The 23,371-nt window shown below is 35.3% G+C and overlaps 1 protein-coding gene across 1 annotated transcript in view; it reads right to left on the bottom strand.

Moving 5' to 3' along the window:
• The window catches only part of CTTNBP2 (cortactin binding protein 2), a 74,970-nt gene that overhangs the window by 13,664 nt on the left and 37,935 nt on the right, over window positions 1-23,371 (bottom strand). Inside the window, exons 5-16 of the mRNA XM_039726788.1 lie at window positions 22,308-22,511; window positions 16,751-16,850; window positions 14,116-14,266; window positions 12,786-13,040; window positions 9,538-9,655; window positions 6,980-7,246; window positions 5,529-5,624; window positions 5,011-5,090; window positions 3,848-3,934; window positions 3,665-3,764; window positions 1,632-1,784; window positions 1,167-1,354 (exon numbers count right to left, since the gene is read on the bottom strand). Coding sequence (XP_039582722.1) covers window positions 1,167-1,354; window positions 1,632-1,784; window positions 3,665-3,764; window positions 3,848-3,934; window positions 5,011-5,090; window positions 5,529-5,624; window positions 6,980-7,246; window positions 9,538-9,655; window positions 12,786-13,040; window positions 14,116-14,266; window positions 16,751-16,850; window positions 22,308-22,511 — 1,799 coding nt within the window. The remainder of the gene's footprint in view (window positions 1-1,166; window positions 1,355-1,631; window positions 1,785-3,664; window positions 3,765-3,847; window positions 3,935-5,010; window positions 5,091-5,528; window positions 5,625-6,979; window positions 7,247-9,537; window positions 9,656-12,785; window positions 13,041-14,115; window positions 14,267-16,750; window positions 16,851-22,307; window positions 22,512-23,371) is intronic.

The following is a 23,371-nucleotide window of genomic DNA, read 5'->3' as shown; positions in this document are numbered from 1 at the left end:
CTGCAAGTTCTTCTAGCCAAACCAGTTTGGCAGAGTAAGTCTGATGCGGCCTTTGACTATGAACAAGTCATAACTTAAAAAAACATAATCTAAGAAAAGTAGTCTATTAAGAGTTTCATAGATTTCCCATGATTCTTTTTTTCTATTCTGTATTCTGGTTCTTGCAATTAAAGAATACTTAGGAGTTTTTCTAAATTTCCTCATTATCCTGGCTGAAATGTTCAAATACCACCCATTTCCTCTGCAGGATCTCTTTGAATCAGTAAGCTTTTATAGATGAGAACTGTGGCAAAGGGTACAGGAGATGACATCCCCAAGGATAACCAAGACACATCCAGCTGAACACTCAAAACTGACAGTAGGTCTTGTTGTTGCACAACAGGACTCTTTATTACTGGTAGTTTTTTCTATTCCTAGAACAATCTCCCTTTTTAAGCCTGTTTAAAACTGCTGCCAAGATTATTTTCCTTTGCAGCTGTTTTGATTAAACTCCCTCTGCCAATGTCTAACAGTGCTTGACTGTTGGTAATAGCTGCTATCACACTCAAATGGTATTCCAAATAACTTTTGAAAGTCCACTATTCCTCTTTTACCTACATCTTTATTTTAATTTCCCATTTTTGTTTATTTATTAATTTAAAACAGACTTCCCATCTTTATTTTCTTTTGGACTTTTGTTTCAGCTTCAGCAGATTTATTAGCTCAAAACAACTTTTCTAATTATAAAATTTGCCCGTCTTTTGATCTGAAAATTATGGAAAATATTTTTCTGCTTAAAACTTACACAAAACACATATCTGACTACCTTATTTTAGATATTGAGAATAATTTCTTTGAAGAAGAGACTATGTATGTTTGTTGAACTGATTTTTACTATAATTCTCAGAAGAATGAAAGAAAATGTTGAAAAATTACTGAAGGATGTTTCATGCAGTTGACAGGCAAGTAGCCACAGTATCATTATTTGCAACCAACCAATTAGCCATGACCACACACTGTCCTTTGAGGCTAAGCACAACATTTCCAGATACACAGCCTGTATCTTGTCAGAAATGAATGGGTTTTTTCCTGAAACAAGTTATCTGCTCTGCTTTTGGCATTACCATCATACATATTTCACAGACCTGGTGATGAACATAACTGCTGAGGCTGATTCGAGTTCTTACCTTGTTTATTACTTTTCTCCTTAAAATCCTCTGAAGCAAGGCTCGCATTGGCTCCCCGTCCCACCTCAGCTGAACCCAACGGAAATGCTGCTGAACCAGCAGGTCAGAGCCATGAAGATGGCACTTTGAGATGGTCCCCAGTAAAAAGCAGTTCTCATGGAAGTAAAAGGCACCAGAAACTCCATTTGCTAAAAAGGAACCATAAAACACTTCACTGAAATACTCAAAGCCTTGCCATGATTTCTTACAGAAGCAAGAAGCAGTGACATAATTAGAAAGGAAAAACCACCCACAAAACACCATAAACTAGCTAAAAAATATGGTATCTTTGTAAAGGGGACAACTGTTTACAATAAAATAGAAAAACTGAACAAATTACATTTTTCTCCTCTTCCCTATTTGTCAAATATTACAATAAAACTCTACTGTAGTAAAAACATCTCTGCAAACCAATTCTTTAAATACCTCTTTGAATAGTGCAGGGATTCTCTGAACTCCGATTCTCAAGAGGTGCTAGAAAATCTCCAAGTAATTCAGATAAAGAAGCTCTCTCCAGATTTTCTAAAATCACAATTGTTGTCTTGTTTACAGGAGGCTGTTTCACTGGGATCAGACAAGCTGAAATACAAAAATCCCATTAATGTATACTTAGGAAGATTTACTTCTATTTATATATACAGAATTTACTGCTACTAGTGTAACAGAAGATTTTTATTTTTTTTCCTTTTGTTTACAGGCCACACAGACTGGATAATAAGTTCAAAATTGAAAGCATAAAATCAAATAATAGAAAGAATATCATAGTGTATATTAAGAAAAAAATTGAAGGCTATGATTAAAATAAATTCCTGAAATGGCTAATAGGATCTTCATAGGTAGGAAAGATTTCAGTACATTGAATATAAATACAACAGAAAAGATAACAAAGACCTCTTTAAACATTTCTATAATTTGCTGTACTATATCTTAAACTTTTAACATGTACTCTTTATACCATGTAAAATAAATTCCTGAAATGGCTAATAGGATCTTCATAGGTAGGAAAGATTTCAGTACATTGAATATAAATACAACAGAAAAGATAACAAAGACCTCTTTAAACATTTCTATAATTTGCTGTACTACATCTTAACATGTACTCTTTATACCATGCAGTGACAAAAGGTTTAAGAATAGTCCATGTTTGTAAGAAACTTTATAATTCTATGAGATAGTAGCAAACTTCTATGAGAAGTAGGCAATCTTCTCTTCCAAACTTCCTTCAATATCTTTAAGAATCACTCAAATAATCAGAGCTAGTATGAGGCAAACCCAGTAGCATCTGAACCTAAAAAGTATTAAAATGACATTTCTGTATTTTATTAACATTTTAAATATTTTGTTTTAATTTTCCTGATTTTAACATCTTACCACTTAAAAAAGACACAGCTTTGCAAGTGTTCTTGCGACACTAAATCCCAGGTGAATGCTTCTGTAACACATACATAAACACTTATCTTGACTATACTGTGCCCTGCAGTTTCACAACCTTTTGAAAGTGGTACTAACAACAGTCATTAATAAGGCAAAACTTACAGCAACTGATTGTACCTGATCATTGCTATTTAGTTCCTGACTATTACTACTCTCTTTTAATGAGAGGCTACAGCTTGAAAGGAGGGAGGACAGGTACCCTCACTGTGTCTGATGGATTCATTTAGAGGAGAAATGCTCTCAGGAAAGGAGATGCAGCAGAACAGCGGGGAAAGAAGATGGCAGAAAAATGAGAGACACAACCAGAAGCAACATATTGAATTGCAAAACCAGACTACTAAAAAGAGTGTGTTGCTGACGCAGAAGAGCACCCAAAAGAAGCAGCTTTCCTAAGAGACAGTGGCCAGTAAACAAACCAAACTACAAATGACATTCTTGCCTCCAGGCCTAGCACCAAAGCCTGGCAGACTTCTGACTAAATGGCTTCTTCTCTCCCACCAATCCCATGGCACTGAAAGTGACATGTGGGAATAATCATGGGCACAAGCTATCCTGGGAACTGTGACCAGGACTTCCTTAGAGGAAAAAACTGCCACAGACTGAAGTTACACCAGGCAGTATGAGAACATACAGAACAGAGCACTGCACGGCACTGTACAGCCTGATAGGATGGCTCTGCTTTTGTTCATGAGCACTCACAGTAGATCCTCAGATCTGATTCAGTAGATCTGAACCAAAGCAATCAACTTTTAAAGGATCACAAACAAGGGGAAAAAAGAATGAGACAGAAGTTGGTATTCAAAACGACTAGTTTTACTTAGATGGCGTGAACTTTTGACAGAACTCCTTATTGGGAGCTCTCCCTCAGTTCAGACTCACACAATTGGCCCCAAGCACCTGAAAAACTATGAGTTCCATTAAAACATGCCATCCACTATGCAAAATGGTTTACGTATTCCTTTACTTTGCACTGTTAAAACTTTTCCTACAAATCACCAAAACTAGTCTTTCTGACATAACCTTACCATTACTGATGAACAGTTCTGCAAGCTGCTCCTTGGAGAAACCAGCATCCACTTCGACTTTAACAATCTCACATGTAGATCCTGCAGCCACTTGCTTTTGCTGTGTTGAAAATTTATATATTTGGTGAAATAGTGAAAACTCTGGTTTATGGACTAATTCACTTGATATGTTTGTGCAAATACCTTTATGCAGGCTGCTATCTGATATGCTATGTAATCTTGCAAACTTCCTTCTGGACCATGGAAAATGACATTACGGTATTGTTCAACCTACAGACAGATAAATATAAATATTTACTTCATAAAGAAATTATTCTTGGAAGTTCAGACTTGGATTTTGTTTTAACCTACATGACACAATCAGCACCTAAAAGAGAAAATTGTTTGATTTGCACTACTGAAGTTGATAATCCTTACTATACTAGTTTCAAAGTAGACATTTGCATACAACATATTTGAAATATATTGATAAATTTATATCCTACTTTGTAGAACTACATAGCAAGGTATTTTGTTACAACAGACTTTAAAACTTAAAACAGTGATCTGGAAGAATAAATTTAGTAATCACAAATACTTTCTTGAATGAAAATATATACAACAGAATGATGCCAAAATCATCAATTTAAGTCACTACTAACTTAAGGATTAAGACTGAGGACTTAATTTGCAGTCTAAATGGGATCATGTCATCAGTACAGTAGAACAATTATTTTTTAATCTGTTTTACCTCTAAAATGTCATATCTCTGCAATCTCTTGGCAATATGGCTGAATACAGCAGAAACCTGTGGCACATTTTCCTGACAACATAAAACACTATCCAAGGACACAGCAGAAATTAAGCAGGTTCTAAACTAATTCTGATTTTATGCAATGTTAAAAGAAGTTATCTATGCAAGTTATCTCATATTATTCTATTATTCTTACATTTTGTGGTATTAAATAAGGTGTGTTACAGGAGATTTCTACATAAGCTAGTAATAAAATTCACGTCTTAAATAATTGCTTACGTGAATGTCATTCTAATTTACTTTCTCCTCAAAAAGTGGAATAAAATAACCTTGGAAAGCAATTAAGACATCAGAGAGCTTTTAATATATTTTTAAGCAGTTCAGTTAATCAGAGAGCAGCTATTTAAAGAAGAAAGTTAATGCCCTCACAAGACTAAAGTTAAGGGTAAATTCAGGGGGAACTCCATTTTAAAATAGCCTTCATCCCATTTCATTTTTTTACAAGTCTTGATGTTCTTTCACAGAGAAAAAAACTCCCAATTTTAGTCAACACTATTACAGAAGTATTTTGACAAACAAGTAGCATGCAGAGAGAAGCTAGCTTATTACTGACCAGGCGGAGATAATTCTGAAGTGTCTGAAGATGGATCATGGATGCATAACTCACACTGTTTAAGCAGCCTTCTTGAGGTCCTTAAAATGAGACACACAAATAACTTTGGTAAGTTTCTCATGTATACATGCATGTATGACTGATACATATGATTTTCATGCAGTATTCTACAGTGACCTTTTATAATTAGAGGCTACATAGATTAAAATGCTGAATAAATGAAAGACATTTATCCAGCACCACAGATTCATGGGTAACCATGACATAAGCAGTATATATACTACTATACGGCTGAAAAAGGCAGTAAGACTTTTATGTGCAGCATATTTTCTGGCACAGAAATGCCAGAAAAATGTTGTAGACACTTTAAAATCTAGTTAAACGACTAAACAGATATGATGTCTCTAAGAATCAAGCAACACTGAAGAACAAAATCAGTAGCAAATGACTCTCAAATGATGTATTTCATATGGAGTATCTTAACATTCAAAACTGAAAAATTATGACTTGAAAATTACCAAACAAAAACACTGTGATATGCTCAGCTCTATTGTTCTTCAAAAAGTCCCACGGTGGCTGGGAAAAAATCTGACCTGTTGACCATGTAATGTTTCCTGTTAAAAAAAAAATAAGAGGGAGATATTCCTTGTATGTATATAAAATGTCCTACACTCAAGCATATTCACTTGCTTACAAAGATTATGTGCATACACTCACAAATTTGACAACCAAACCAGTCCCATGCATGAGATGTACTAAAGCATGCTATTATTTGATATACAACTGAAGTTACTTGTGTCTTCTGCCAGTTGAGACACAAGTTAAACAGCTAGCCTATCTTTTTATCTTTACACATAGACTAAAACAGAATAATTTGCCCACTCTAACATGACCAGGTTCAGTTTTGCTAATGGGAAGGTAAAGAAGGAATAAGATTTAAGATGAAGTAATGGATTTTCAGAAACCTATACAACTGTTACTAAGACCACCGTATTTTGGCCAATTTTACATAATTTTAAAGATTTCTCTTTTGTACCTTGCTAAGGGAAGTTATGTAAAACAGTAGTTCTGTTTACCTATGCTGGTGATTTACAGTCTGTATTTACTGTTTATTCTGGATGCCATGTGGGCAAGCCATGTGGGCTTTGAATTGTTTTTGTAGGACCACAGAATGTCCTGAGTTGAAAAGGACTCACAAGGATCATCAAACTCAAACTCCTGGCTCTGTGCAGGACATCCCAAGAGTCACATGTACCTGAGAGCATTGCTCAAATGCTTCTTGAACTCTGTCAGGCTGGTGCTGTGACCACTTCCCTGGGGATCCTGTACCACTGCCCAAACACCCTCTGGTGAAGAACCTTTTTCTAATATCCATCCTAAACCTCCATGACACAACTTCAGGCCATTCCCTCAAGTCCTGTCACTGGTCACCCCAGGGAAGAGATCAGTGCCTGTCCCTCCTCTTCCCTTCATGAGGAAGTTGCAGACTGCATTGAGGTCTCTCCTCAGTCTCCTCCAGGCAGAACAGACCAAGTGACCTCAGCCACTCCTCACACAGCTTCTCCTCAAGGCTTTCCCCATCCCCATGTCTCCTTTGGACACTCCCTAATTGCTTTTTCTTATATTGTGGCATCCAAAACCGCACACAGCACTCAGGGTGAGAACTTAGTTTCACCTGACATACAGATTTCTCCTCTGGAGTACCAGAAGTACTAGAAGACTAATTAACATAGGGCCTCATGAGCTCCAAGATTATATTAAAGTGCATAATTAATTGTTTCATACACACAGCTAAAAGTAAGGAATGCTTTCATGGCAGCACTGTTCAAAGTTTCATTTCTAGTATTAGTCTTTCTTAGTCTATGATTTAAAAGATGCAGTGATTCAAAGACATTTTTATCTTAGAAGATTTCACAAATTTGAGAACACCCCCAAGTTTTGCTTTTATCATTAACACCAATGTTGATACCTAGTTTGACAGAAAATATACTGCTTGCACTGAGGCCAATGTTGGATTCTGCAGCACTATTAAATGACAGATCTTCTAGGCTCCTCCATCCATCAGAAGCGATTGCTTGGAAATGGTTTGTCACTGCCTGACTCACTGCTTTTGAAAAATCATCCCATGACGTCTGCTTGCGGATATTTAAAGCACATATTGTATCAAATTCCTCTGTACCACAATGGACTGGTTCAACGCCACTGACTGAAATCCTTACAGGTACATTAAGAGCATCTGTTGAAAAACACAACACCAACTATGAGAAAAACTGTAAAACTCTAAATAATCCCATTATTATCAACCAATAACAACCAGTATTAGCAAGGAAAGCTACAAAATCAGAGCAGTGATGAAAATACCAAGGCATCTATAACTTTTTACAAAAAACAGTTCAGTATTATGCTTAAGTAACAGGAAACAAGACAAAATTTACTTAATCTTATATTTCCTCTTTATAGACTAATTACTTATAAATTAAGACAGATGGTAGGCAATGTCTTAATTTTTCAGTTCATTTTGTTTATGTACATTTTTTCTTATCAAGGTAGGAAATAATTTTCTGGCACTAGTGCACAAATGGAAAACACAGCTGAGCCAAACATCTTTAAATAAAAAGCTAAGACAGAAAATGCACTTGAAAGGGTATATTTTCTTTGCTACAGAGAAATTGACAAAATGTTAAAAAAGGAAATTTATATGCACATTCTATAAACTATGAAGTATTTTAAATCTTGCTCTTTGGAATACAACTCAACAGAAGCAGCAGTCTCTGGAGATCATTTAGATGATTAAAAATGAAAAAAAAATCTATCTTCTAATTTTCATGCCGAACAATGTTTCAGAAATTATTAAATTAAAATTAAAATTTAGAAAGTACACCATAAAAAACAACCCATATCAGATTATTATGATGTCTTGCAACATAATCTTTGTTTCCCTTTTGTGTCCAGAAGCCAGATCTTCAGCTGATACAAACCAATGAAATTTTCCTGATGTCAGAAAAGCTCTGATTTAAACCCACTAGCCTACCAATGGGAAAGGACTATTCAGAGGCATCCTTCAGATGTGGAATTGTGAGAAATGCATCAAAGGCTTGCCCTTCTGATGGCTGGACCTCAGGGAAATGAGCACAGACTGTAAGGAGTACAGAGGGTTCTCCACAAGGAACAGGCCCCTAGGACAGAGGCACAGAATATGCCTAAACTAAACACATGTGACCTCTAAGGCATAGCTGGCAATCCTGGCTCCAGTCTTTCAAATCTGTCGGAGCACAGATCCTCCTGTCCCTACAGCAGAAATCTTACTGGAGTGTGAGGAGGTAGAGGATGATACACAGACACCTTACCCAAAAATGCAGTCTTGGCTTAAGGTGTAAAGAAGAGAAGGGGAGGCCAAAGGTTCTGACCTGATAAAAGCTGTTGGATTCACGACAAGCATGACCAGAGACACAGGGTACTAAGACTGATGGAAATAATACAAGCATTAATTTAACAGGCTGCAGATTCAGTCATCAGAAATTGTTTCAGTCTGATAAAGATGACTATGAAGGAGTGCCTATTAGAAAGTGAGCTGTATTCCCCTCTGAACCTGCAGTAAAATGGTAAGAACTGGGATTTAAAACAACTTAAGAGGAAAATCAGAAGCAGCAGACAGAAAACTTCCTCAATTTGTTGATAACCAGTGAATTTAACTACCCACATCCGTATATCCCACAAGACAAACACAAAAAAGGAGTGAAAAAATGGAGAGCATACAGATCTATAAATGCCATAATTCTAACCATGCAGAGAAATATAGATATTTTTCTCTGTATATGTAGATACAGATATATCTAGATTGATATAGTGATATAAAACCCACAAAACTAGTGAGAGGTTGAATTAAGTTTTGTCTGAAGAAATACACAGATGAGCCTGCTCTGCTGAATTTTGAGAAAACTTACAGAGAAGGAAGAAGATGACAGGTTTCAACACAAGAGCAATCTTCTTACAGAAGTTACTGATGCTGGAAAAAAGAAGTTCTTTGATGTTGTCTCTAAGAAATATTTGAAGAATCAAACAAATAATCCCCTCACCAGTAAGTGACAAAATAAACTATGCTCTAACAAGAGATTCAGATATGACTAGATGATCATCTTAGCCTGAGGGAATTTGACAGCTACTCACCACTAAGTGACTATTTCTGCAAGAATGTGAAGAAAAGATAAGAGGAAGGCATTAGCTTTTGAAAAAGTAATTGCTAATATTAAATTCAGAAATTTTAAGAGAGTATGGGCATTTGCAAATGTACAGTATGTACCATCTTTTTGAATGGTTTAGAAACAAAGACATGAGGAATTTAATAACCTCCAACACAATTTTATCATATGCTTTTGCAAAATTTGGAGAATAGAAACTTGATAGATCAAAGTAACTTAATATTGTGGTGCCAAAAAAGTGACAACTACCCTTTTCATATTTCTAATTTTTGCCCCACAAGTTCTTTACTAAAAACATTTTTATGTAGTGCTGATAGCATTTACTTACTTAAGTTTTCTAGGAGATGTTTGCAATCATCAGTAGCAACATCATGCAATGTTCGATTACACTTATCTTTTCTCTCAGCCTCTAGTCCACCATGGCTACAAAGGATTTCTAGACAGTTCTGCAAAGGTAGGAACTGTATTATTTATTTGTCCATTTGCTGCACTAAAGCATTCTACCAATATGCAGTTAGATTATTCCTAATTAAAATTCTTACACATGCATTTCCAAAGACAATCAGCTACAGAGGTTCTATAGATAAAATGATGTTTCTCACAGAGTTGAAAGCCAGGAGTAAAAATATTTTATAGCAGACTTTGAAGTCTCAAATAATGACTATAAAAAAGCAGAACACATAGAGCCAGGGTTCTACAGTCTCTATACCATCAAGTGCTGATTAGCTGAATTAAGAAATTCTTACATCTGGCCACTAGTTTAGGTATTGATAAGAAAGACAGAAACACACACCTATTATCCTGGTCTGAACATCTTGGCCTCAATGTTCAAGCAACAATAAGTAATTCTAAAGCTTAATACAGACTAATAAATGAATCTATTTAGGTAACAATCCATAAAATCAATTTTTGTAATTCACCAAGCAGGAGCTTCCATCATGACTGACACCTAAGTGGGACACAAAAAATGAATAATTTTAAAATCATCTTGCAAGCCTCTTCTTTGGCAGAATTTCTGCAAGCAGAAACCTGAAATTCTGCAAGCATCATAGGAATGTAGTGATATAAAAATGTATTTTTATTAAGTCAGAGCACAAACATCTTGTGGATGACAACATGATGCCCTCTAAAAATGTCATATGCTCAACAAAAGGAAAAATCATTGAAATTAGAAACAAGCTATTAGCATTTAAATTTGCTAAGTATGCTGCAGTATGGTTAGATTGATAGAACCATACTGTAACATGAAAAAATATTAACTATATAGATCCTCCCAAATCTGTGTGGGATAAAAGAGTTCTCATGAAACTACATTCAAATTGATTGATCAACAATCAGAAAAAGGATCAGGTCCTTGTTTCTAATGACCATCATTCTGCAATAATACAGGCAGCCTCCATGAAAGCTTTTCTATCTCAGATATGCTTTTAAAGACACATCCACTAGTAAAAAAAGAGAAACCAATGGAAATTATACTACTTAATACTGTATTCATAATGATTGGGATTAACCATAGTAGAGAAACCAAACCTTAAAAACACAGAGAAACAGCTATTGAGTATTTTGATGTGGAATATTGGCTAGTTGCAGGTTGACATAGTGTTACCTATTTTGCAGCTGTTCTACAGATACTTTTGTCAGTGTATCTGACATCCTCAGACCTTTCATAAATACAGCAATCATTCAAGATCTATCTGCCTGTCAGGTGAAGTTTTGCCAGGCTGTAGTTATAGCACCTATAAGTACTTTAAAAATATGTTTATCTCACTAAGTTTTCCAGAAGGATATCAAGCAGAAAAAAGCACATATTTTCTTCACAGGTTAGTTTGTTAACACTATCTCTCAAATAGAAGCAATGAATAGCAGAACAGCAGAAGGCTTAGGACTGAACTATGAGGCTGAAAATGGGAATTAAAGCAGGAAGAAGTGGGACAGAACAAAGAAGTCAAGCTTATTTCCTTAGTAAAATGAGGATTTTTGTTGTCTCTGCTGCCTATGAAAGATGCCTATGAAAGCTAAGATGTCCTAGCAGAATTATCTGTAAAGAACGGCCCCTACCTATCTCAAAACAAGAGGATGCAAGTGTCAGCACTGCTTATATGCAGCTATCATGCACTGGAATGAGTGACATGCAGTGTACATAATGGATTAGAGAACGAAGTCAAAGTGTTAACAGCACTCAGAGATCGCTATTAAGCTTTTTTAGCTTTTAAATATCCCAAACACATCTCAAATCAATAAATGCATCAAATCAAATACAATTTTATAGTCTCTGCAACATCAAAACCAGGAATCTGATTGCCAGCTGTATATACCTTCATCACCTAAGAGACTCCCCTCAACCCCAAATGGAGATCCTATTAAACCGTTGACTTGGAATGCGCTTAGAAACTCAAACCCAGGAGTTATTAATGAAAGACACGTGAAGACTTCCAGTGTCAGACCTTTCAGAGAGATCACTAGTCAAAGCAGTTTTAGACAGAAAATGAAACCTAGACTCTAAGTTCCTGAGGATTATATTATTGCAGAAAGAGCCAACATAGTGCACATTATTTAGGTATTTGCAGACTACAGCAAGTATCTTAAACTCCATCTAAATTCATAAGAGTGGAAGCTGGAATGAGAATCTGCATCTGCCTAACAGACATTGGTAATGGAACACTGACTCTTTGTAATGAAAAATGTTGAGTAAGCAGTGGCTGTCCCTTAAAAAACTCCTAACCTTAACTGAATCTTAAATCCGTGTCTATTTTGAGCACATCCATTTTGAACGTTAATTTATCAGGGAAAAAAACAAACATAATGAAGGTATTGAACTAGGCATGTAAACACAAGCTGATTTTTGAAGTCTTGGACTGTATTTTCTTAAAATTCACTCTTCTGTGATTAGCACTCTCTATTTTCTTACTGGGTAAAAATTTTACAGTGAGATCTGACTGACAGCTACCATATAAAAAGAAGTCTTTTAAATGGTCCGTGTTACAAGTGTATAGCTTCTGATGTCAAGAAGTGATATTACATTTCCAAAAATCCTCCTGTTTGTCATCAGTAGGACCTGTCAAATCATCCTCCATGTCATCAGTTATCCCAACCTCACAAAAATGCTTCATTGCCTGCTAAAAAGGCTGCCCAAATTAACAAATTAAACAATGTATGTCTGCACAAATCTAGTTCTCAAATTTCTTCTTCTCCCCTCCTTCACAGAGGAAAAACTTTTCCTAGTGAAATTATGTCCATCTAATATCTATAAGCATATGACATCCAAGGAATTGGCATTCAGGGTGGGATTCATCTCACCTTAACTTTGAAAGTCTCAAGTAATGATGTTTCCTCTTTTTACTAATGTCCCATAAGAGGTAGACATTTAAATACAATAATTCACTTCATTTGACACCTGGATTCTGGGACAAATTGTCTGCTGGAGGTCTATCTCTTTCTCTGTTAAATCAAGTTGGCCTATAACCTACATAATCAACTTGGACTTGACATCTAAGTTGCAATTCTTCAAAGATAAAAGAAAAGGTTTTATTTTGCCTAAATTCTATCAGTTTTCTGTAACTTGTTGCATGGACTAACCTTAAAGCCTTTTGATGCTGCTATATGGGCAGCAGTCCAACCCTCTTTGTCAGCATGGTTGATGAGATCTGCAGAAACAACAGGCTTTACTCTACTGCTACAGTCATCTTCTCTCTTCTCCAAATCAGAGTAGTCTAAAGTAGGCTCTGTATCCATCAAACAGTTCCCATTGTTTGGCTCTCCATAGTACATAAGGAGCTTGAGACTTTCAACATTACCAGAATCCACTGCTGCGTGAATTGGTGACCAGCCATCCTAAAAAAGAAACCACAGTAAAGAAGCACGCTGCCACCAAACACATAGAAAATTGTTTGCAGACTTATATCAGCAAAGAATCTGAATGGAAGGCTCTGTCTGGAAATTAAGAAAACAAGCAAGAGTGACATGATAATCCTTTGGGAAAACAGAGTTGCTTGTATGTGTTTTGGGTGGAAGAGAGGGAAGAAAATGTAGAAGAAAAAAATTTTTCAGCTTTCTCCAAGGACAGTCCAACAGATAAAAATCTTCAAAATTTTTAGAAGAGTCTAAGTGATACAGGGCTTACATGCTGTTAGTAAACTGCTTCCTTTCTGTGCATCAAACAAAAATGATTCCAACTATCAATATTGTTTCATGTTGCATTAATCCATTTATTAGTCAGTTTCACAGTTTTGACATCACAACTTTCTCTCATACCAAGTCAAACATATTTACTTTCCAGTTGCAAAATAAATGAATGATAAAAGATTTAGTGTAATAATTACAGGAGGAGTAGAATATTCTGTGAAGCTACTACTCTTTGTGCTGTGTTTTGGAACAGTCTATAATCCACATTTATTGTCATAAGAATCTACTTACATCATAGTCATAAAAAATATTGCCTTTATCAGGTGCATAGAAAGCACCTGAAAAAGGCAATTATGTAGGCACTAATTTTGAGACAGTCCTCCTTCCCTTCTCCTCTAGATATGACTTTTTTCAGCCGTATTCTGCGATTTGTGATATAAGAGAATCTACAATACTGGCAAGGAAGTTTTGGGGTGTTGTCCCTTCAAGGACAACAATAAAGTGCCCTAACATAAAAAGTGGAAGCATTTACTAATCCAGTGCTGGAGAAAAGATGCAGCAAATTGCCAATGAAATATTTAAAATGGTATGAAAGTCACATCATTTAGGAGATTTTAGACAGGATATAGTTTAAAAAAAACAGAAAGTATTATGAAAATAGCAAAATACTAATTTCAAATTATATGGTTTATTTCAGCTTTAAAGAAAAGTTTAAATAAACATTTTAATGTCAATATTCAGTACTATACAAGGTACTGTAACTTTACAAACTATTTTAACTTACGCTGGTTTTTATTGTTCGATCTGCTCCACCTTCCAACAATAGTTTAATACAATCGTTATTTCCATTTTTACAGGCCAGGTATAAAGGTGTCTGTCCTCTTTCAGCAGCATGGTTAATATCAGCCTGATACATAATTAATAATTCTGCACATCTACAGCAAACAATAAAGCAATAAAATTGTCTTATGTTAGACATGCAACGCCTCTTTATAACTTAAGACATTTAAATATTTTAAATAAAGTATTGATTTTACAGATACGGATCTAACTGTGATCAATCCATATACACGAGTATAAATTATATATAAATTTTGTACATTGGTATAAAGACAGGCTACTTCAAACATGTAAATCTTAAACTACTGTAGCTGCATTTAAAAATTGTGTATGTGAACCACTCAGTTTCACAAGACTGATAAAAACTTGATGACAGCCGCTTAAGAAAACCATTCAGCTGAGCAAAAAAAAGAGAAACAATTCTGACTACTCATATTTAAAATATAATTGAAAAGGGAAAAAAATGAAATGATTAGCTTTACCAACAAAACAGACACTCATCTAGGGAAGTAACCTGGTGGAGGCAGCAAAACAGCTATGGCAGTACCTACCATTCAGTGGGTACCAGAGTGGAGGCCACTCCAAAGGATGGCTTGGGGGCATTGCTAGCAGCTACTGGGGGATGGAGGATGGAAGATTAGATGGAGTGCTGAGGAGCAAATTCACTTGGGGCTGGATTCAGATCCAACCTCCTGTACTTCCTTGCAGCCCTGTAGCCATAGGTCCGTTTTTTTTCCCAGTTCTTGTGCCAGAGCTGGCTACCTTTCCCATCCCCAACCTAGATATTCAACAACACTTAAGACCTTGCAAAAATCTTAATGCCAGTCAATTCACTCTGCAGTTCAAACAAGCACTGTTAACAAAGATAAGTTCCCAGTTCTCCAGCTTGATATTTATGAATCCATTAAAATAGAAAGCATATCAACAATAAAGCATCAAAGCAGTTAGTGCAATGCCAAATAATTATTGATTAAGAGACCATACTGTAACAAAATATACTGTGACAAAATATTTAAACCAGGTATATATATAAGAATATAAGTAACTATATACTAAAAAAATCACAAGTATTTAAGAAAATTGTTTTTGATATGTTTTTATCCAGTGAGAAAATCAGTTAAGTTCAAGGTAAAATGCACAATTTTAGAGAAGAGTAAAACAGATAGCATTGATATGAATTACTTATCTATGCTTTCCAAAAATGCTCAACTGAACAAAAAACAAAACGAACAAACAAAAAAAATAGTAAAACCAAATAAAAATAATGTTCTGCTTTAGCAAACGTTAGCCATACATCCTAACCCTACAGTCACAAAGTCATCTTAAGAAAGGTTCACAACAAGACACTTCCATAGAGCAATTCAAGATCGTTTTAAGTCTGCTAGATTAGAAATATCTGGTTTGATACTTTACATTGTATTTGGTGAATCTCAAAAAGCTACATCGACTTTCCACCTCAAGTTCAGGGTCTTTGTGGCCTGGACCACATGGGAAATGATTCTGGAAGTTTCTTCTCCTAAAATTAGCTACTGGATCATCTTCAAAAAACTAGAATTTTTTTTTTCTGACTACATAACTAGGGTTAGAACAAGAGTATTGTCTTGGCTCAGGAACAAGGTTAATGAAGATGTCACAGGGGATGGGTTATCAAGCCTCTGACAGACACCTACTGTGCAACTGAGAGCAGTTTAGTGTTGTCATTAACCCCACATCAGGAGACAGACAATACTGTTGCCCCAAATTCTACCTACTGCAGATGGGTTTTTTTGTGCTTGAACTTTGAAAAGACAACAAATCAAACAGCCTGAACCATTTGTAGTTTTTTCTGACATTTTTGGCTAGCCCTATCATTCCATGCTCAATTTTGCAATTCAGTTCATGTTCAGTATCTAAAAAAGTAAAAGCAAAAAATATGTTTAGGGATAACATATTACATATGTAAGTCTAAGGCAAAAAGAATATAAAGTCTGCAATACCACAACACAGCAGATGATACATAGCAAAGTGTTGTGAGGGTGAGTCAGGGAAATAAACAACTTCCTATTTAAATGAAGTATGAAGATATTTATTTTAGTGAGAGAATATGAACACAAAAAAATTAAACCTTAATACACCCTTGTTTTGTTGTGCAAGGTATTTGATTATGTATCACTTAAGAGAAAACTCAGATGGTCATTTGCCTCTGAATATGATATTCATAGTTTTCTATGGCAAAAAAATCAGTAGAAAACTAATTTCCTTCTTCCTTTCTCTGTTAATCCTATACTATGGCTGATAACTCAAAGAAAATGAAGAAATTCAGTGGTATGATTGCTCATGTAGACCAGCATACCACATTGTAATTGCTAAGAATACATGCTCAGCAACCTTAAGAGCTGAAATTGGAAAGAAAACAAATAGAAAATATTAAAATCAGAATGGCATAAGAATATTAATTTAAGTAGATGTTTTCTATAAATTATAGTTAAGTCTATTTATACAAAAGAATGCAACTATAATGTAATGAAAACATAGACAGTGTAAAGATAATATAAAATTGAGTAACAGCTGACATGCAAAATCTTAAAGGCTTCACTTACTTGACATGTCCCTGAGCAACTGCTGAACACAAGGGTGTAAAGCCATTTTTATCAGCAGCGTCAACTTGTGCTTCTGCAGCCAGCAGCAATCTCACACAATCTATAAATGGAGCAGAACCAAGGAATGAGTCAACAAGATCAGCATTAAAATTGCCAGTGGCTAAAGTCTGCTCAAGGGGCGACAATCAGCCAGTCTTTTGGACTACACATCACACCTTAGGGGACTGAAATAAAAGCTCAAGAAGAAGTTTGCTGGAGAAAGATGAGAATTGCCTCCCAGGGACATCACTATCCTTCTGCAAAAAGGGCTTGGGTTGGGTTCTGCTGGGATTCAAACACATGCCCACTGCAGGCAACTCCCACAGTATTAGCTATTTCACCTACCAAGTGGGGAGTCTGACTTATCCAGGAGTCCCTAAAGGCATCACTGCCTACTGGCAGTTGTGACAAATATGACAGCCACAGGGGAGATGTTCACAAGGCACACAGACCTCAAGCAACACACTGGCCAGTTTTATTTTAGGGCACTGACTTGTGATTGCAATGACAAAATAAGCTGAAAAACTCAAAACTCCCAAAACCATTCCCATTCATATATTTCCAAAACCACATGCTAAAAATAGTACCAGCCTGATTCCATCATCCCTACAGCTAATTTAAGATAATTAATTACATAGTAATTAGACGGCTTTTCATCCACAAATTGGAATATCATTTGATGCAATTAACTTTGAAGAAAACAGTTGATCTGCTCCTCGTTCTTGAAATTGGCTTCAGACCAAAATAAAACAAGTCTTTTGTAATTGAAACTACTACTTGGAAAATAAGCTCAGCTACAACACCAATTACAAACTCCTGACCTGATTTCTGAGCAAGCTTAATGCATGCTGTTCTGGCACTCAGTAAAATCCTGAAGCCAAGTTTTGTTAGTGAAGTTTAACTCTAGATATCAGAACCAAACACATATTAAAAATGACTTGGATATCAGAAAAATATATTAAGAACTACTTATAAATATGACTAGTCTACACCATTCTTCAACATATTTACTCCCGTTACAATTTTTTCAAATACTAATACAGATGCTGTGGAGTTGACTGAATAAATAATTTAAAATTAAGAAACAAGATTTTAAAGCACTCTATGTTATGATTTTGTAAATTAGGATTCTTTAATTTTGAAGTAAGTAATCTGATGTGAAATTATTTTTCGTTGTAAAATTGGTTATAAAGTTGGTAAGTTACCAGGACTTGACCTGTAATTTTTTTTAAGTCATAAAGAAGCTCTCTGTTAACTAACTTACCAAGTCCTTCCAATTGTAAGATAGCATCACTTAAAATAAAATTATATTTTCATTCACTTTTTAACACAAAAATACTCTGCTACGAATGACCTATCTTTCTTTCCTTACTTTCATTGTTAATCCTGGTCCTATATTAAATTATTAACTTGAAAATACAGATTCCTCCTTGACATCCTAAGATACTTCTAAAGTTTATGAGGGCTGTTGAAAAAATGTTCATCTAGAAGTTTCAAGTATTTGGCTAGAATACTCTGCTGTTTATTCATAAAGCATATGTTAGCCATGCAAAAGCCATGAACACACAGAACAAGACTACCTGTCTAGAAAGGCATGGTTAATTCACACTTATTGATTGGCAGATCATTCAGGTGGTAGGTTATGTCTGTATAAATGCTGTTTCTGATGAAGCTTATCTCTGTGAAAATCCTGCTTCTGAAAACAGCTTTTTCTTCTTAGGGACAAGTGTGACCATGAGGAAATACAGCTACTTGCATAAGGCAGAACACGTGAACCAGTAAGCTCCACATGACCTGTTCTGGTGGCATATAAAGTAAAAGAGCAATTATCTGCCAGATGCCTGGGTCTTCTGGATGGATTTCTTACTGGGATTTGGAGAAGGGTAATTTGGATCAGTCCAGGCTCATTCACTCAGGTTCACTCTGGTCTGCCATAAAAGTAATAAGCAGTGGGGAGGACTGGATGGAAGGGCAGGTACTAGACAGACATTGGTGCCACTAAGTTATAAGTTTTGGTCATAGCAAAAACAAAACATGGAAGCAAATTAAGATAAACACCTGGAGATTTTACTGCTCTCCACCACAGCTGGGTAGTTAGTTCTTCCAGAGTGATGGCAAACATCATGCAGATACATCCGTGGCTTGATAAAGCTGACTCCATGTAGCTGTATGTCTCTGCACCTCACTCCTTTCTACTTCCCACACCATTCCAGTTTTTTTCTATCAATCAGGATGCCACAGCCTCCAAATACTCAGGATAGAAGAGAATCAATTACACCATAAATGCATATGATTAGCACATAGCTGAGTCCAAAGGATACTATTTTCTCCACATCTCTCAGGTTCAGGAGCTCTTACTTTCATTCTGTCCTTCCCCACCTCCTCGTGGTGCAGAATGGTCACGATTTGCAACATCACATACCTATGCAGATCTATTAGCTAAGCGAACTACTAAGTGCACAATAGACCCAGAGCAGTTCCTTCTTTGCTAATGGTAAAATCATGAAATTAACAGTTTCCTCATGTCCATTCAAATACAAAGAAAGTGTGTATTTTTAGGGTGAAGTTCTCTCTCTCAGACCTACAGAATTAGGGACAGTGTGTGCTGGAAACAAAGCATCTGCTATTAACTTCATGTGTTGGAAAAACCCTCTGCTGCAGCTCTCAAAAGGCAACTGTTTCCAAACAGGAAAGCTACACATTTTGCTATTAGGATAGATCAGGACAGAATATTTCAGTGCTCTTTTCTTCTGTAACTCAATTTTTTTCTACAGAATGGGCTGAGATCATGTAACAGCTGCTTGCCACCATGCTGGTTACGATGTGCTCTACCACGCTCTAGTTAACTACACATCTCAAATACTGTATTTCTTTACTGAAAATGCGTGGGAATCATTCAGTTTCCATTCTTCCCAGAATCTCCAAAACATGGTTTTTCAGTTCTAAAGTTAGTCTTTTCTTTTCGTGAAATCTTCTCCAGGAGAAATAGGAAAATCTGGTTAGTTGACTTAGAAATCTCAAAATCCATTTAGTCACTAAATCCACTTAAAAAATATTCTCAATAAATTAAATCATGGTGTGATCACCCACCAGTGTAGGCTTGTGTCAAGTCTTATGGTTAGACTGAATGATCTTAAGGGTTTTTTCCAATCTAAGTGACTGTATGATTCTATGGGAAAAAAACCACAACAACAGAAACTTACCATTGACAACACAACTCAACACATTGAAAAATTTGAACAATAAATTATTTTAGCCTTAAAATGACAGTCAGTATAATTTCTTTCCACCTGGCTAGTTAATAAGAGGCATTAGAAAGGACTTTTAAAAAGATTTATTCCTATACATCCATTCTTAAGCCTACATAATTTAAGTAAACTTGTTTTTAAAAGTCTTCACTTTGAATTGCTACATATATCCATTCATTTGAGAACAAACTACAAGTAATGAAAAAGGATTATATATATATTATTATGTATTACATATATATTATTATATCATAAAGTTAAGCACAAAAATCTTTGTCCAAAAATTTTATAGATCTATACCTTTCAATTTTCATATAATTTATTAAGGAGACATCAACACTGCTGTTGTGTGATTCTCTTATTCAGAATTCATACAATCAATTCAGTTGCTGAAATGTGATGATTTGTACAACCAAGCATTTTTTGCATCCTGTCAACTACAAATAGAAGACCAGCACCATAACCTCTGTAATACAGTTTTTATCTCAAAAAATAAAACATACTAAACAATTACAGAGTGCATATGCATATGTTTGTTTTTGTTACTGTGTTTGCAGAATTCTGTCAAGTGTCTATCTTATTTGAAATTTTGACAATGAAACAAGGAACCAAATTGCCTTTGCTGTCAGTAGGAGCTGCTCAGTAACTGAAAATCATTTGCTTTGATGCAATTTTAGAATACAAGATGAATAAAGAAGAATTGGGTCAACTATGGTCTCCCACAAACATTAGCAATGATAACTGCATGTAAGCCTAGAAGAATAGACCAAACATCCGTTCAGTGAGGGGAGAAAAATAAATCCACACAATATAATTAACTTGGATTCTTAATACTGCAGATAATTTGAAAAAAAAAGAAAAAATCACCAAAAGAAAAAAAAAGTACTTTTTCATATTTTAAAGGTTTTGGCAACAGGAAAGAAACTCTGGTGAAAAGGCCCAGATGTTTCTAAAAAAACCCCCAAAAACTAACAAAAAAACCCCCACCAAAAACAACCAACCAAACAAAAAACAAACAAACAAAAAACCCTAAACAAACAAACAAACCAAAACAAACAAAAAAAACCAACAACCAAAAAAACCCCATAGCACCTAGGAAGCAAAGATAAAATACACCATTTTGAGCAAAATGAAAACTCCTCCTACCCTATGCTTGGCAGCAAAATTAACCCTGAACATGTGAGAAAAATATACACTATCTGCTTAGCTGCAGATTTTGTATCCTAACTTTAGTTTTATTTTTAAAATATTTCAAAATAATTATGAAATAGCCTATGTACTATCTGGAACACTGGATCAGGGGATTGTAATTGGGTCACTAATAAACGCTGCATTAAATAAAACCACAAAGTACTCTTGAAAGCAGTGGCTTTAATGGGACTATGTTCCACCTTCTACTCTGAAATAAAATTTTGACTTTACTAAAAATTAATGGAATATTTGCCATTGTTATTGCTGTATTTCATCTTTAGTGTCCAAAACAGCATAGTAATACCACTTGCAATATAAGAATGTGGAGGTTTTTATGTAGGTAGAAAAAGCTATAGGAATGTGCACTGGACTTTTAAAACAAACTGCTGTTTGAGAGCCTTGTGTTAAAAGTCTGAAAATTATTGCAAGGAGTTTGTATCCATGAAACTCACATCTGTTAGTAACACACGGCATTTCATAAATATATTCATAAAACTGACTGTTGAAAGGCTCAGAAATGCTTCTTCCTTAATACAGAGGAGGGTTGGGGTAATGGGGAAAGAAAAAAAACATCTTTTAATTTTCTCAGGAGAGCCTAGGTAACAAATGAAGGCTATTTCATTTAGGTCAAAAGTAAAGACAGTTCATTTTCTTTCCCAAGTAACACACTATTCTGACAGTATCTTCCATCATTTTCACTGTGCTGCAGAAGATCAAAACCCTGATAACCACCTATTCTTTGCTGCTTACTCCCTGTAGAGGAAAGTTCTTTCTTTCAAGCTCCTATTGCTACAAAAGATCTTTAGTGTTTCACAGAATATGGGGTGACAATATCCGGTAGCTTTTTATATGAAGGGAGTGGAGAATTAGAATGGATGTTCCTGCAGAACCATTTTTTCGTTGCAAGAAGCATTACTTATATATATGCTATAGTATGATTTTGGCCATATAATCTATATATCCCACTTTCAATTTCACATTTTTAAGAAGAATGCATTTGACCTAATTGAATATTAAACTTATGAAGTAATCTTTCACTAGTTTACATGGATGCCATACTAGATCTTAGTATTATTTACCTGTATGTCCATTCGTAGCAGCAGAATACAAGGCAGAATAGCCATCTTCACAAGAGTAATTAATGTCCAGTCCTTCTTCATTAAGCAGCATTGATAATAAAGTGACATTTCCCTGGGCAGCAGCTTGGTGAAGAAGGGTGGGCCTGCCACCCAGGGGGACAGGACCACCACTTGTTAACAAAGGGGTTAGGGAGGAAGACCAGCCTGCGAGTTAAAGCAACAGAAGTTAGAGACACATAAACAAGCCCTGCATTTTCTGTGTTCTTTTAAGTACTAAAAAGTAGCTTCAAAATGACTGCGTTTGTTAGTTTAGCAAAAGTTTTGTGATGGTGCATTATCTACACATTAGAAGGTATTCTGAAAATAAAACCTGCATTAAGGGGTGACACTTGTTAATACAAATGAACAGGACCTCACTACAAAAGGCCAATGTAAAACTTGTGAATGGTAGTAGCATCTTGATGTCTCAAGAAAAATTTATATTATCAAAGCTACCAGAAGTTTCAGACAAGTTTTAAATTATTTGCAATATGCTAGGAATACTTTTTAAGTATCTACAGAAAAGTTTTCAAAACTAAGTACTTATTTTCACATATAATTTTATCCTCCTTAGTGCAAACTTTAGTATTTATATATTTGCTGTTTATATAACTCACATATAGTTATAAAGATAAATTGCATAGAGAGCCATTATTGACTTCAGGTGCCTTTCAATAAGTTTGAAAAAACATGTAGAAATCATTTACACAAATAATACAGAAAAAATATATTTATTATTGAACTCTCCATTAAGATAATGTTCCTTTTACTCAGTGATACTTAAACAATATATTATAAAATGCTCCAGTGGGAATGAATAACAGGTTATACAAATTTAATGTATGAAGGCTTTTAAGTCACTCCATCAACAAAGAATGTTCAATCCAAAACTCTGAAAGCTTAGGAGTTGTGGTTAAATGTTCTGTTGATTACTTATCAGCTTTAGTAGGGACTTTGTTAAGAATATGAAGTTTGCTTCATAAGGCATGGAATATTTTATACATCCTTCCTTGAGCAAAGACTGC

Source organism: Passer montanus, unplaced genomic scaffold (genome assembly GCF_014805655.1).
Source record: "Passer montanus isolate IOZ18808 unplaced genomic scaffold, ASM1480565v1 scaffold6, whole genome shotgun sequence".
Taxonomy (NCBI): Eukaryota; Metazoa; Chordata; class Aves; order Passeriformes; family Passeridae; genus Passer; species Passer montanus.
The sequence above is the reverse complement of the archived record's forward strand: the minus strand, read 5'-3'. Positions and strand labels throughout refer to the sequence as shown.